This window comes from Rhinichthys klamathensis, unplaced genomic scaffold, assembly GCF_029890125.1.
Source record: "Rhinichthys klamathensis goyatoka isolate OS25496 unplaced genomic scaffold, OSU_Roscu_1.1 h1tg000059l_1, whole genome shotgun sequence".
Lineage (NCBI taxonomy): Eukaryota > Metazoa > Chordata > Actinopteri > Cypriniformes > Leuciscidae > Rhinichthys > Rhinichthys klamathensis.
Genome location: NW_026606604.1, coordinates 38,710 through 51,044, shown reverse-complemented (window position 1 = coordinate 51,044; position 12,335 = coordinate 38,710). Strand labels below are relative to the sequence as shown.

Genomic DNA, 12,335 nt, shown 5'->3' with positions numbered 1-12,335 from the left:
GAGCAAAACAATAATATATGGACATTAATTGAGCCTGCAGAACTACCTGCTGTTGACATTTCAAGTGATTATGCAGTCAGGTATTATTGCAGTAAGTGGATTCAAATATTTAAATGTTTAAATTAAAATGTCAGGAGAATAACTCTTAAAAAGTACAACACCAATTACAGTTTCAAAATACTTTTCTTTTCTTTTGAAAAACATAAATAAATGAGCATTATGCATTATGCATCTGCCCACATACATTTTTATATACATTTTTCTTATTTTTCATATAATATTATTGGTTACACTTTATTTTAAGGTTTCATTACTTTGTACTTAAATAAGTACTGAGTAATATTAATGGTAACACTTTAGTTTAGGTTCCAGTTCTCACTACTAACTATTTACTATGACTTTTGCATTAATAAACCTGTAATTACTGTTTATTAATAGTGAGTAAGGTAGTTGTTAAGTTTAGGTATTGGGAGGGATTAAGGGATGTGGAATATGGTCATGCAGAATAAGGCATTAATATGTGCTTCATATGTATTAATAAACCGCCAATATTAATATGCATACTAATAAGCAATTAGTTAATCGTGAGCATCTCCATTTCAGCATCATTACTCCAGTCTTCAGTGTCAAATGATCCTTCAGAAATCATTCTAATATGCTCAGTATTATAATAGTTTAAATGGTCTCTCTGTCTGTTTGTTTTTCTCTATAGCCCCAATGGTGGTGTCGTTTTCGTTCGATGTAGGAAACGGGCCGGTGGAACTGAACGTGCAATCTCCTGCCCCGCTGAATGACGACCAGTGGCATCGGGTCAGCGCAGAGAGGAACACTAAAGAGGCCATTCTTCAACTAGACCAGAAATACAAGGAGTTCAGAGCTGCACCTACACAGGGACACACACGCCTGGAGCTCTACAGCCAGCTTTATGTGGGTAAGGGCCGCGTGCACGTCCACATATAGAGTATATATGGATTCATGTGGGTGAGGACTTCAGACAAACACACTTTTCCATACGCCCACCCAAGAGTATGAAGCCCTAGCCTGTTCATACTTACAGTGATATCGTTCACTGTAAAAAAAAATGATATGATCAATAAGTTATGACAACATTACAACATATGTATCAATTCATTACAGTATTGATGCATATTGTTTTTGCATTGCTTTTTAACTTTTTTATACAAGATTAAGTTATACAAGATTCAACACATTTTGTTAAGTCAGTTCAATGTAATTTAAACATTCAAGTTGATTGTACTTAAAAATTTAAGGCACTTTTTTTTACAGTGTTGGAGGTCGGCAGGATGCTGTACTGTTTTGTTGTAATTACTAATGTTATTGATGGGCTCTTGAAAATCTGATTGCTGATTAAAATGGATAAAAAGAGGATCTTTCTTCATTATCATATACTCTTAAAATTAGGGTGACCAGATTTCTCATGGTGGAATACGGGACGGACAAACCCCCATGATATGAGAAATTTTATTTCATGATAACAATATATATCATATAGTATTTTATTTTTGGTATATAAAAAATGTATTGCAAATTACAAACAATTGGACAAATACGATAGAGTTACAAATGAAATAAACTAAGTTTTTCAGGTACAGTAGGTTTATTTAACATGTATACATTTATTTGATATCTTTAGTTGTTTGATTAACATTAATAACACACACAGGAATTTTAGGCTGCTGTCACTTTAAGACTGAATGTTAGGATCTAATATACTGACACATATATCCGATTTTCACCGAGCTTTTACGTTCACTTAAGTCTGTGAGAGCGCTTCTGGTGTTTTTCATTCAGCAAGACACCACATCACAACTTTCTGCGCATAATAACTTGATAAACTCTTTTTTGAAGATCCTTGATAAATGTACACAAGCTTCTTTGACATCTTCGCGTCTGACTTGATCTCCTCCACGATCTCTAATTTCCTTCCTTCACTAACAGCAAGTTAATCGATAATGAACTGTGATTGGATGGTAATTTTGTTCTCCAAAATATAGTATGACGAGATTGGCTACCTTTGATTAGGCTATTCTCACGTGACCGTAGACTGATATACTCACTTTTATATGATCACCTAGCAAAGACAATTTAGGAAAGAAGAAATACGGGAAAAAACAGGAACAATTCTGGGAAAAACAGGACATCTGGTCACCTTACTTAAAATAAAAAAATTGTATTGGCATCAATGGTTCCAAGAACTTTTAACATAATCTTTCCATTCCACAAAAGGCAACTTCTTTATAATGGAAAAAGGTTCTTTTAGATTATTAAAATATTCTTCACACTATAAAAAAAAGTTGTTCTTTTAAGAACAGTTGACTGAAATCTTCTTTGGGGAACCAAAAATGGTTCTTCTATGGCATCGCTGTGAAAACCCCCTTTTGGAAACTATATTTTTTAGAGTGTACTCAAAAATGGCTTAATTCCTCCTGAATCTTTCCATTCTTAGCTGTTCTTTTGAGTTTGAATTATTCTCTCTTCTCTCTCTCTTCACTTTCTCACTCTTTTTTCCCCCTCTCTCACTCTCTCTGTCTCGCTGTTTTTGCTGAGAAATCAGCTGTTTCTCTGAATTCTTGAGCATAGCGCTCTATGTTCTCGTGTGTCTGAAAGTGAAAATGTATTTATAGTCAGCAGTCTAAATGCAGGTGTAGCTGTTAAAACCTGCACTTAATGACATGGAACCCTGGGGAACCTATTCGCCTCCGAAGTATGAAAAAGTCCACTGTAAAGAAATGGAAGTTGAAAATGGGTTTCACTGAATATGGCTGAAAAATGTCTCAGGCACAGCAGGGAATATGACTAATAATGGTTCCATGTGTTCTATGCTAACATTAGCAAGGAGTTTTTTTATTGCTTTAAAAGTGTGAAAAAGCTGTGTCATTCATGAGGCAATTATCTCTTGAACAGAACAGCTTTGGGCTTTCATTGTGCTATTTTGGCTTTGACTTATTCTTTTGAACAAATGACTTTGACGCTCATTAAGAAAGAAGAAGATAATGCACCCCTATGGCTCTCTTGAGAAAGCTTGTTTAGCTTGTGTATTTAAAGTTTGAATTCTTAAGCTTAAGTTTTGATTGATATCAAAGTTTTTTGTAAAAGCAAAATTCTCCAACACAGGAACTATACAGGTTTATTATTAATAATAATATTAGTGTTTGCACTATAATTATATTTTAATTTTTATTAAAATGTATTACTTATAAATACAAAAAAATATCATTTTACAGTGATTTTATGTTTTATAAACACACTCCGACATGTGATCTGAAAAATGACTCTTTTAATTACCTAAAGGAAAGAATGTTTAATTATTTAATATCAGTACAGCAAAACAATAATCATCATCAATATTCACCTACAATTTTCTAATATTGGTACCACTTTATTTTTTATGTGTCCTTGTTACACGTTACATGTATTTACTATAGTAATAACTATAAATTAGGCATAATTACATGCCACTCTAGCGACTTCTTTGCCACTAAAGTTTCAATTAGATGGTAATCGAATATTGGATCTTAAAACAAGTATAGCTTAAAGAGAAGGTCACACTAGACTTTGAGCATGTGATATTTCTTTGGAACCAGCCAAATCGTGGATTAATATTCAATATATTGCCCAGCCCAAGCCATAACCCTCTCTAGGTCTCATTTGCATGTCCATGGAGCACATGAAATTTTCATTCTTATTCTACGCTTGGATCGTAAGAATGTTGGACTGGCATTTCAATTTCATTATCAAGCACACTAGGGTTAGGTGTAATGAGCCTTGCAGTACAAATGAATGTTAAAGGTTGTCCAATCCCTGTCCATTTGTTTCAGTAGAAATGTAAAATGTTGATGTGAGTGTTTGCGGAGAGCAGCTCTCAGTCTTTAGTCCCTGACCCTCAGTGGGAAAACTAACTGGTTTATATCTGCAGAGTGGGCAGGGGTGGAGATGTCCAGATCTGTCAAGCCTCTCTCTGGCCTCCTCTCCTCTGCTTATGAATTGCTCCATCATGCTCACTTCTTCAGCACCATTTAGTCCCATGCCATAATTTATTGATAAAGCAGATTGCCTTCTACTTCCTTTCACCCATGGATGCTTGTGTCTATTTGAAATTGTTTTGCATTTATAGTGGCCTTATTATATTTAATGGAGGATTAAATGCTTGCTCGTTCTTTATTGTCTTTCTCTTCATCTCAGATAACAAGCAGACCTTTGATTTAACAGCCACTAACATATTTGCACTAGTTCCTGGTATTTTAATATGCATATGTCAGTATTCACTGTTTATATGAATCTTTAATTCTTCTTTACTTGCCATCATCAAGTTATTTTTTTGCCATGTATTTTCTTTTCGTGTTCTCTTTGAAGTTTGGCCTTGATTATGCATTAAGTTTCTCATAACTGCATGTTTTCTTTTTTATAATATATATTTAATTTTTCATTATCATTTTTTATTATGGTATTATTTTTCTTTCTTTCATTGCTTGCATGTCTGGGTGGTATTGGTTCTCCAAAGGGAAGCCAGCATCATGGGCCTGTCAGGACAGTAGGTAACTTTTTTGTAAAATGTCCCCAAACAAACAGTCTAGTGTAATCTATCTATCTATCTATCTATCTATCTATCTATCTATCTATCTATCTATCTATCTATCTATCTATCTATCTATCTATCTATCTATCTATCTATCTATCTATCTATCTATCTATCTATCTGTCTGTCTGTCTGTCTGTCTGTCTGTCTGTCTGTCTGTCTGTCTGTCTGTCTGTCTGTCTGTCTGTCTGTCTGTCTGTCTGTCTGTCTGTCTGTCTGTCTGTGATATTTTGTACAGGTGAACCTTTGCTGCAATATAAGGCTACAAACAGCCTGTACAACGCGAAGGTAAAAGCAGAAAAAAATATTCCACTGGGCAGGATGGTCTAATAAATGTAATATGCGAATTCATTACGGTTTCATTAGAAAATAATTTCCAATTCAGGGCTCATCAGAGATGGAGGCAGTGAACTTCAGAAGGGTTTTAACAGCTTGACATAACAGCTTCTTTCCTTACTCATATATTCATGATGTACTTTCCAATGTTAAAACACATCTTGTGTTTATTAAAACAATGCTGGTGAAAAATATTTTTCAGTAACAAACAAGGACAGAAGAAAACGCCTATAAGTGACATGAATCCAGTTGGAACAATCATGCGACGAGTTATAAATAAAAATGTTAATTAAAATGTGTTTGTGTGTTTATCTTGTGTTCGTCCTTGAAACATGAGACATTGTGTCTTTCATTTTATAATAGTACAGCATATTTACTGTACATTTGATGATAAGAGTTCCGCTCTGGTTTATTAGCAAAGGATTCAGTGAGTTTGTTTTGTATTAAATAGGCAACCAGGTCATCGTTTCAATTAAAACTCCCCTGTTAATGCAAGTTTGAGTTAAATTGAGTTTAGAAAGCTTTGAAAACGTCACATGTTTTCTTATTCTGTAAAGATTAAGCAACCTGTAATGTCTCTAATCTATAGATACTCCAATCCATATAATTTCTCTGGAGGAATTGATTAAGCTCTCCTAGATTGGCAGCTTGATAAATTGTAGTAGGTTTGTACTTGTGGGTCTGCTTTTATTATTTACCATTAGTAAATAATTGATGCATCCTACCAGGACATTTACCATTAATCTAGTATTAATCTAGCAAATGATTGTATGATTTCTGTTTAACTGGCCAGTTTCCTATAGTGAAAAGATGTCCGGGCACGACAATGAGCAATTGGTGAATGTTTATTTTCTCCTGGAAGTGGAACTCTAATGGTGTCTAATTTCTCCAAGGTCTATTGTATTGAATGGTCCATGCCATAATGAATGAAACGTGCTAAAAGGGGTTGAACTATTGGCTGAGACTTAATGTCTCTCATTTAACCTGTTGTTTTCAAGCTTGTTGTTGAGCCTGCTATGAAAATGATTAAGTCATTTTGTTGAGCCACTTATGCTTTTATTAAAACCAGCATTTTCAAGCAGAATATTGACTAGTCTTTTGTTTCGATTTCCCATCTAGGTGCCGCAGGAGGTCAGAGAGGATTTCTCGGATGCATCCGCTCTCTGAAGATGAACGGGGTGACGCTCGACTTAGAAGAGAGGGCAAAAGTCACTCCTGGTGTGAAGCCTGGTTGTTCAGGTCACTGCACCAGTTTTGGGATGTATTGCCGTAATGGCGGCAAGTGTATGGAGAAATACAACGGCTATTCCTGTGACTGCACCACCACCGCTTATGATGGGCCTTTCTGTTCGAAAGGTCAGTATGCATAATGCAATGATAACTTTTCTTTTAAAGTTAATACACCTTAACCAGAGATATGACACTGAACAACTTCTTCTGTAAACTTCAAACTTGTACATTACAGACTGAATGTGTCTGGACTAAAATTGGTTGTAATCACTGAGAGCCACTCTTTGCATTTAAGCCCCGCCTCCCTCATTTGAATATAGTAATAGCATCGCTGACATGAACAAGCCTTTTCTGTAGTTCATGCTCTGTGTCAAGACCTCCATCAAACACTGCATGCCCTCCGTTTAAAGATGGCGACTCGCTACGAGCTAGAGACTCGGATGGTTACCCTTAGCTTTCAAAATCTCCTTTCGGTTTAAATATGCATGAACCTTGTAATTGCAAGGTTTTAACTCACATTTCCATTTTACACATATTTACTTGTGCTATCTAGGGTATTGCAGTCAATATCGAATTCTCTCAGATTCTTGGCCTCTGGATCAGTGCAATTGCTCCCACAGGCTGCCTTACATCTGTGGCTCAATACTACACTTTCACTCCAGGAAGAGAAAACTCTTCTCTGTGCTGCTTCACTTGAATTCGTAGCCATGGATGTGATGCATTTCTTTTCACATATATATGCTATTTAGTGTTTTTTTTTCTGGACTTAAATAGTAAGTTCACCCAAACACCCAAAAATTGTGTCATCATTAACTCATCCTCAACACAAAAGAAGATTTTATTTTTTCCATACAATGATACTCAACGCAGCTAAAGTGTTGTTTTGGATACCCTTGAATATTGTTGTATGTTAAAAGAAAACAGATCTGCAGTATACAGTATATCTTCTTTTATGTTCCACAGATAAAAGAAGGTCGTACGTAACAATACTGAAGAAAAGATCTGTCACTACTTCTGTTTCATTGCGACTTTAAACCAGTAGTAGTACATTAGATAAAGGATCCACTCCAGGGTCTGTAAAGTTGTTGGTCCTCAGAACACATCACAGAACTGTAATTCCTATTATCTGTACCATCCTTACCCTGTCTTTTCATGCTTCTGCTGTGTCGAGGCTTTTGCCCCAGTGGTACTAAAACATGATGCTTCTGTCTCTGTCGTATCTGAACCCTACAGCCCAGCCTGGAAGCAATGTAAAGGCCTCGCAGCAAATAATTAAACCAATCTATAGTCACTGCGCTGATTTCCTTCCTGCTCCCGATACAGCATTTGTACAAAGCTCATTTGTACTTAGCGCTTTGTTCCCGGGGGTAAAACGGCTGAATGAGAGAATTCCATGAATAGCAGATAAACCCACCTCCCCTCTGTGTACATGAGATATTCGGCGCGGGTGCACATTGTCATGTTCGTTCACTTTCTTTTTACCCTTGTGTGTATTTACTTCATTACCCATGTTGATTTCCCATGGTTCTCCCTGTTCCACCCCATATGCAACAAATCCTGCGTTGTTTATTCTGCTTGTGTGTTAGACAAATCTACACACACTTGCACACACGTCCTAGCAGTCGGGTTAAACGATCCATGTAAGGACCTTTGTTCTCCCCCTCAAGTAAAAAGGTAATAGGAAAGTGTCCTCTTGGTTTTATAGCTGTTGAAGAAGCCCCTCATGAATACAAAACATGTCGGTAATGTCAGTTTCCTTGCCCTTTACTGCAGATAGCCATGCCAGACATCACTTACACATTCCCAGTGTACATTTATTGAATGGTGGCCATGATTTTGCCGGAAGTATGATGTGTTCCGGGTTAAGCATCTTTTGTTGGTCCTCAAACAGCATTCCTGTAAAGAGTCATAGTTTTAACTGTAGAACTAGGTATCACCTTACAATACAATTCATATTTGATATACTGGATGTATTTATGTCACAATCTCATTTGTGCACTTCACTTCACTTTTTCTAATCCAATCCAATCCACCTTTATTTATAAAGCACCTTAAAAACAACACTGTTGACCAAAGTGCTGAACACAGTCTAGAAATAAACAATAACATAAAACAGAAGCACAACAAAAGAAATAAAACAATAAATAACAATAAAAATAAATACAACAATAATACAAAACTAAAAGTCAACCCTCAAACTAAGTTAAAAGCCAAAGAAAATAAATGAGTTTTAAGACGGGATTTAAAAACAGAAAGAGACTCAGACAATCTGATGTGCAAAGGCAGCTCATTCCAGAGTCTCGGAGCTGCCACAGCAAACGCACGGTCACCTCTAGATTTGCGTTTGGTCTTGGGGACGACAAGCAGTGCCTGATCAGCCGACCGGAGCGAATGAAAGGGGGTGTAGGGCACAAGCAGATCAGACAGGTACTGGGGGGCCAGGCCATGCAGACATTTAAAAACAAATAAAATAATTTTGAAATCAGTACGAAAGTCCACAGGGAGCCAGTGGATTTATCACATTACAAAAAACTTCTGTTTTAAGTAAATTCAGGGGGGTTTTTTTATAAACTTTCATGAACTCTCTATTCACCACGGTTTCCACAAAAATATTAAGCAGCACAACCATTTTCAATATTAATCATAATAAGAAATGTTTCTTAAGCACCAAATCAGCATATTACAATAATTTCTGAATCTAGTGAATCTAAAATTCAGCTTTTGCCATCACAGGAATACATTTTAAAATATATTCAAAAAGAAAACAGTTGTTTTAAATTGTAATCATATTTCACAATATTACAGTTTTACTTTAAGCAACGGTGTACTGTACATAAATTAAAAAGTATCATTGCAATATATGATTGTATTCGCTCAGCCATAATCCAAACTTTAAACTAACCCTCAAATATGGTTGTTTATGAGAATTGTTGTTCTAGGGCCAACAAGAATGTTGCCTAAATGTCAATATCGTCTGAAGAAACACCTCATTCTTTTCCAGACGTTGGTGGTTTCTTTGAGGCGGGAACACTGGTCAAGTATAATCTGGTACCTGAAGTGGTGGCTGCCGCCTCCAGCCTGGATGAGAAGAGCATAATCCACAACCTGCCCGTCGAGACCAACTTGACACGTGAAGACCTGACCTTCAGCTTTAGCACCTCTACTTCTCCCAGCCTTCTGGTCTATGTCAGCTCAAAGACCCAGGATTACATGGCCGTGGTGCTCCATCACAATGGTAAGACGTTGTTTGAGGCATTGCGAAGATGAGATGAACGGCTAAAATCTCATTGATCCAAAGACCCTTTTCACAGACTGTGATGGACGTTTCCACAGTTGTTGAAATCGTAAAAAAGTTTTTTATATTTTAGTTTTTTTTATGTATGTACATTTATAACACTATACTTGGTGTTTTCTTACCTTGGCCTGAAGGAGTGACAGCAAATTTTGACATTTGCTCCCTATTCTGGCCGATGTAATGAAACTCTCAATATTTTTTTGCTCTTGTGGAAAGTCATAAGCCCCTTTCACACTGAGCGTTGATCCCATAAAATTGCCTTAAAATTTCTAAAGTGCCTTCTGTGTGAATGCAAACACATCCCGGGATTGATTCTGGGATGTGGGCGTAGTAACATTGCTAGGATCATTCCGGGAACGCGCTCTGTGTGGACAAAAGGCAGGACCAATGCCATAAGGGGTGTGTCATAGTGATGTGTAGTCGCAATGACGTAGTAATCTTGCGACTCTTTGACCGGGAGTTTTAAATGCTGATCAACGTTCACGTTGCACATTAACAAAGAAGAAAGTTTGTGTTCGTCATCCTGATGTCACGTGTCTTTACAGGATCTTTCAACGCTATCTCACGACCAATTCGTGAGTTAAAACTGGCTAATTTGTACAAATTCGTACGACCTCATTTGTACGAATTCGTACGATTTGTCTAAACCCACGTGATGGGTAGGTTTAGGGGCGGAGTCAGGGGTAGGTCATTCGTACGAATTCAAACGAATTGGGCAACTCGTAAAATATGTACAATTTACGAATTCGTACGAGTGAGGTCGTATGAATTCTTACAAATAGCCAACTCGTAAAATTCATACGAATTGCCGTGAGATCGGGTTGGATCTTTACGGGATGTGAACACACGCACAGATTCCAGAAAATCACTGGCAGTGTGAATGAACCAAAATCAAACGATCCCGGGACACATTATCAGTGTATTTGCCGGAATCTCTGTGTAAATAGGGGCTATAGAAGCTCAATCGTGGATTTTTTTCTTTTACTATGGGGACAGATGGGAATGCAGAAATTATATTTGTTGTAGTTTTCCATTCACCACTATAATGTAGAAGTTACCCAACTATGACTTCTGCTTCTGAGATCTCCGGAAATGTGAAAAGAATCTATTGTACCACGTGACTGTATATTCAAAATCAAATATGTTCTGAATAGCTGTTATTGCACAACACTGTTGCTTTCCGTATGAACGGACAAATTGCGAACCTATTGCATCGCACCTGGTTAGTCTTTGCAGTTCATCATTAAGTATGGATGCTGATGCAATACACATGTGTCTGTAAGATTGTTCCACAGCAGTTCTGAAACTGCACTGTAATAATAAAGGAGAATTTATTGCAGCAGGCTGAATTGCTTTTTGAAGTGGAGGCGCAACAGTAAAAGCTAATTATATGACAAATGGCAGAGCGCAGGCAATTACATCCCTGTTTGTTTGGCATAAGCACAACACTGTGATCCATGTTTTTTAGAGTTTAAAAGTAAAACGCATCTGGTGTTTAAAAAAGGACCCTTATTCCCTTCAGGGACACGATTTCACATTAAACTCAATGACTCAGATGTACTGTTGTTTAATTTGTAGCACGGCATTTTCGTTAAATACCATCCCATAAAACCTAAGGTGGACACACAAGACTGGTGATGCTTATTCTTTGAGTTAAGCTGCCCTAAGCCCACATCGAATTTTACTCTGTAGCCTCTGAGCAAATGTATCTTGCTGGCCTGTGCTGTAACCCAAATGAGGTTCTGCTCTTCCCTGCAGCCTGTAGGGCCGTTGCACAGTGTGCAGTGTAGGTGAGTTATGTCAGGGAGTAGAAGTGATGTTTGAGCTCAACTGATGGTTGAGTTCTGGATAAACCTGGTCTTATTGTCTCACACCGTTTCACTCAGGTACCCTGCAGCTGCGCTACAACTTGGGTGGTCTCAGAGAACCCTTCACCATTGATATTGACCAGAGGAACTTGGCCAACGGGCAGCCCCACACCGTCAACATCTCCCGGGTGGAGAGAGACATAGAAGTACAGGTGGGAAACACATGAGACTGACCACACTCAATATTACAACAAGTATCAATGGTCAAATGAATTAAAATACTGATCCAATAATACAGTAGTTAGCTAGTCAGCTTCCTCACTGTCCACGAGGCACTTTCTAGAGAAGCATCCTAATTAAATTGAAACTTCAAAAGGGATTTGTTTGAAACGCTCCACAAAGGCAACTAAATAGCATAAAAGAAATCTATTAACACTCACTATTTCACAATTAAAGTGGATGTTAACATGTTGCTAAACTCAATACTGTAATAATCACAAAAACATATATATAGGTTATAAAACGTCCTGGTTGCGTATGCAACCCACAGGGAACGGAGGACGTAGTCGACGTCGACTGAATGGGGATCACGCTTAGGGAGCCTGTCTTCTTCGTACTACTATTTAAACAAGCCAATTCAACATTGGCGTGCGTGATTACACGCTCCGCCCCGCAGCGCAGGTATGTAAGTGGACGCACGCACCAGTTGCTTTTTCGCTGAGGAGCCGAGCGACCCCTGGAGTCAGCGATGGTCCAGCAGTAGTGGCGAGGGACTACGTCTTCCCTTCCCTCCTTCAGGGAACGGTGGGTTGCATATGCAACTAGGGATCGAACGATATGGATTTTTTTGTGCCGATACCGATTTTTTTTCATCAGCCTTAACCGATGCCGGTTACAACAAATCTTACCGGCTGCCGATTTTCTTGAGCCGATATTTGGAGCCGATACTGCTTTTGTTCCCTCAATTTACATCATAAAAATGACACAATGATGATAACAAATGTTACAAGTCTCAATTTAAAAAAAAAAACATTTATTGAACTTTTTATTGAAAAAAAACAATATTTAA

At 37.6% G+C, this 12,335-nt stretch overlaps 1 protein-coding gene across 1 annotated transcript in view; it reads left to right on the top strand.

The window, feature by feature from the left end:
* cntnap2a (contactin associated protein 2a) overlaps window positions 1–11,478 on the top strand; it is a gene marked incomplete at its 3' end in the record, with an annotated part of 380,680 nt that extends 369,202 nt beyond the window's left edge. The window contains exons 17-21 of the mRNA XM_056248806.1: window positions 713–931; window positions 4,523–4,552; window positions 6,053–6,289; window positions 9,165–9,398; window positions 11,345–11,478. Of these exons, the coding sequence (XP_056104781.1) occupies window positions 713–931; window positions 4,523–4,552; window positions 6,053–6,289; window positions 9,165–9,398; window positions 11,345–11,478 (854 nt within the window). The remainder of the gene's footprint in view (window positions 1–712; window positions 932–4,522; window positions 4,553–6,052; window positions 6,290–9,164; window positions 9,399–11,344) is intronic.
* Window positions 11,479–12,335: the final 857 nt, after the last annotated feature.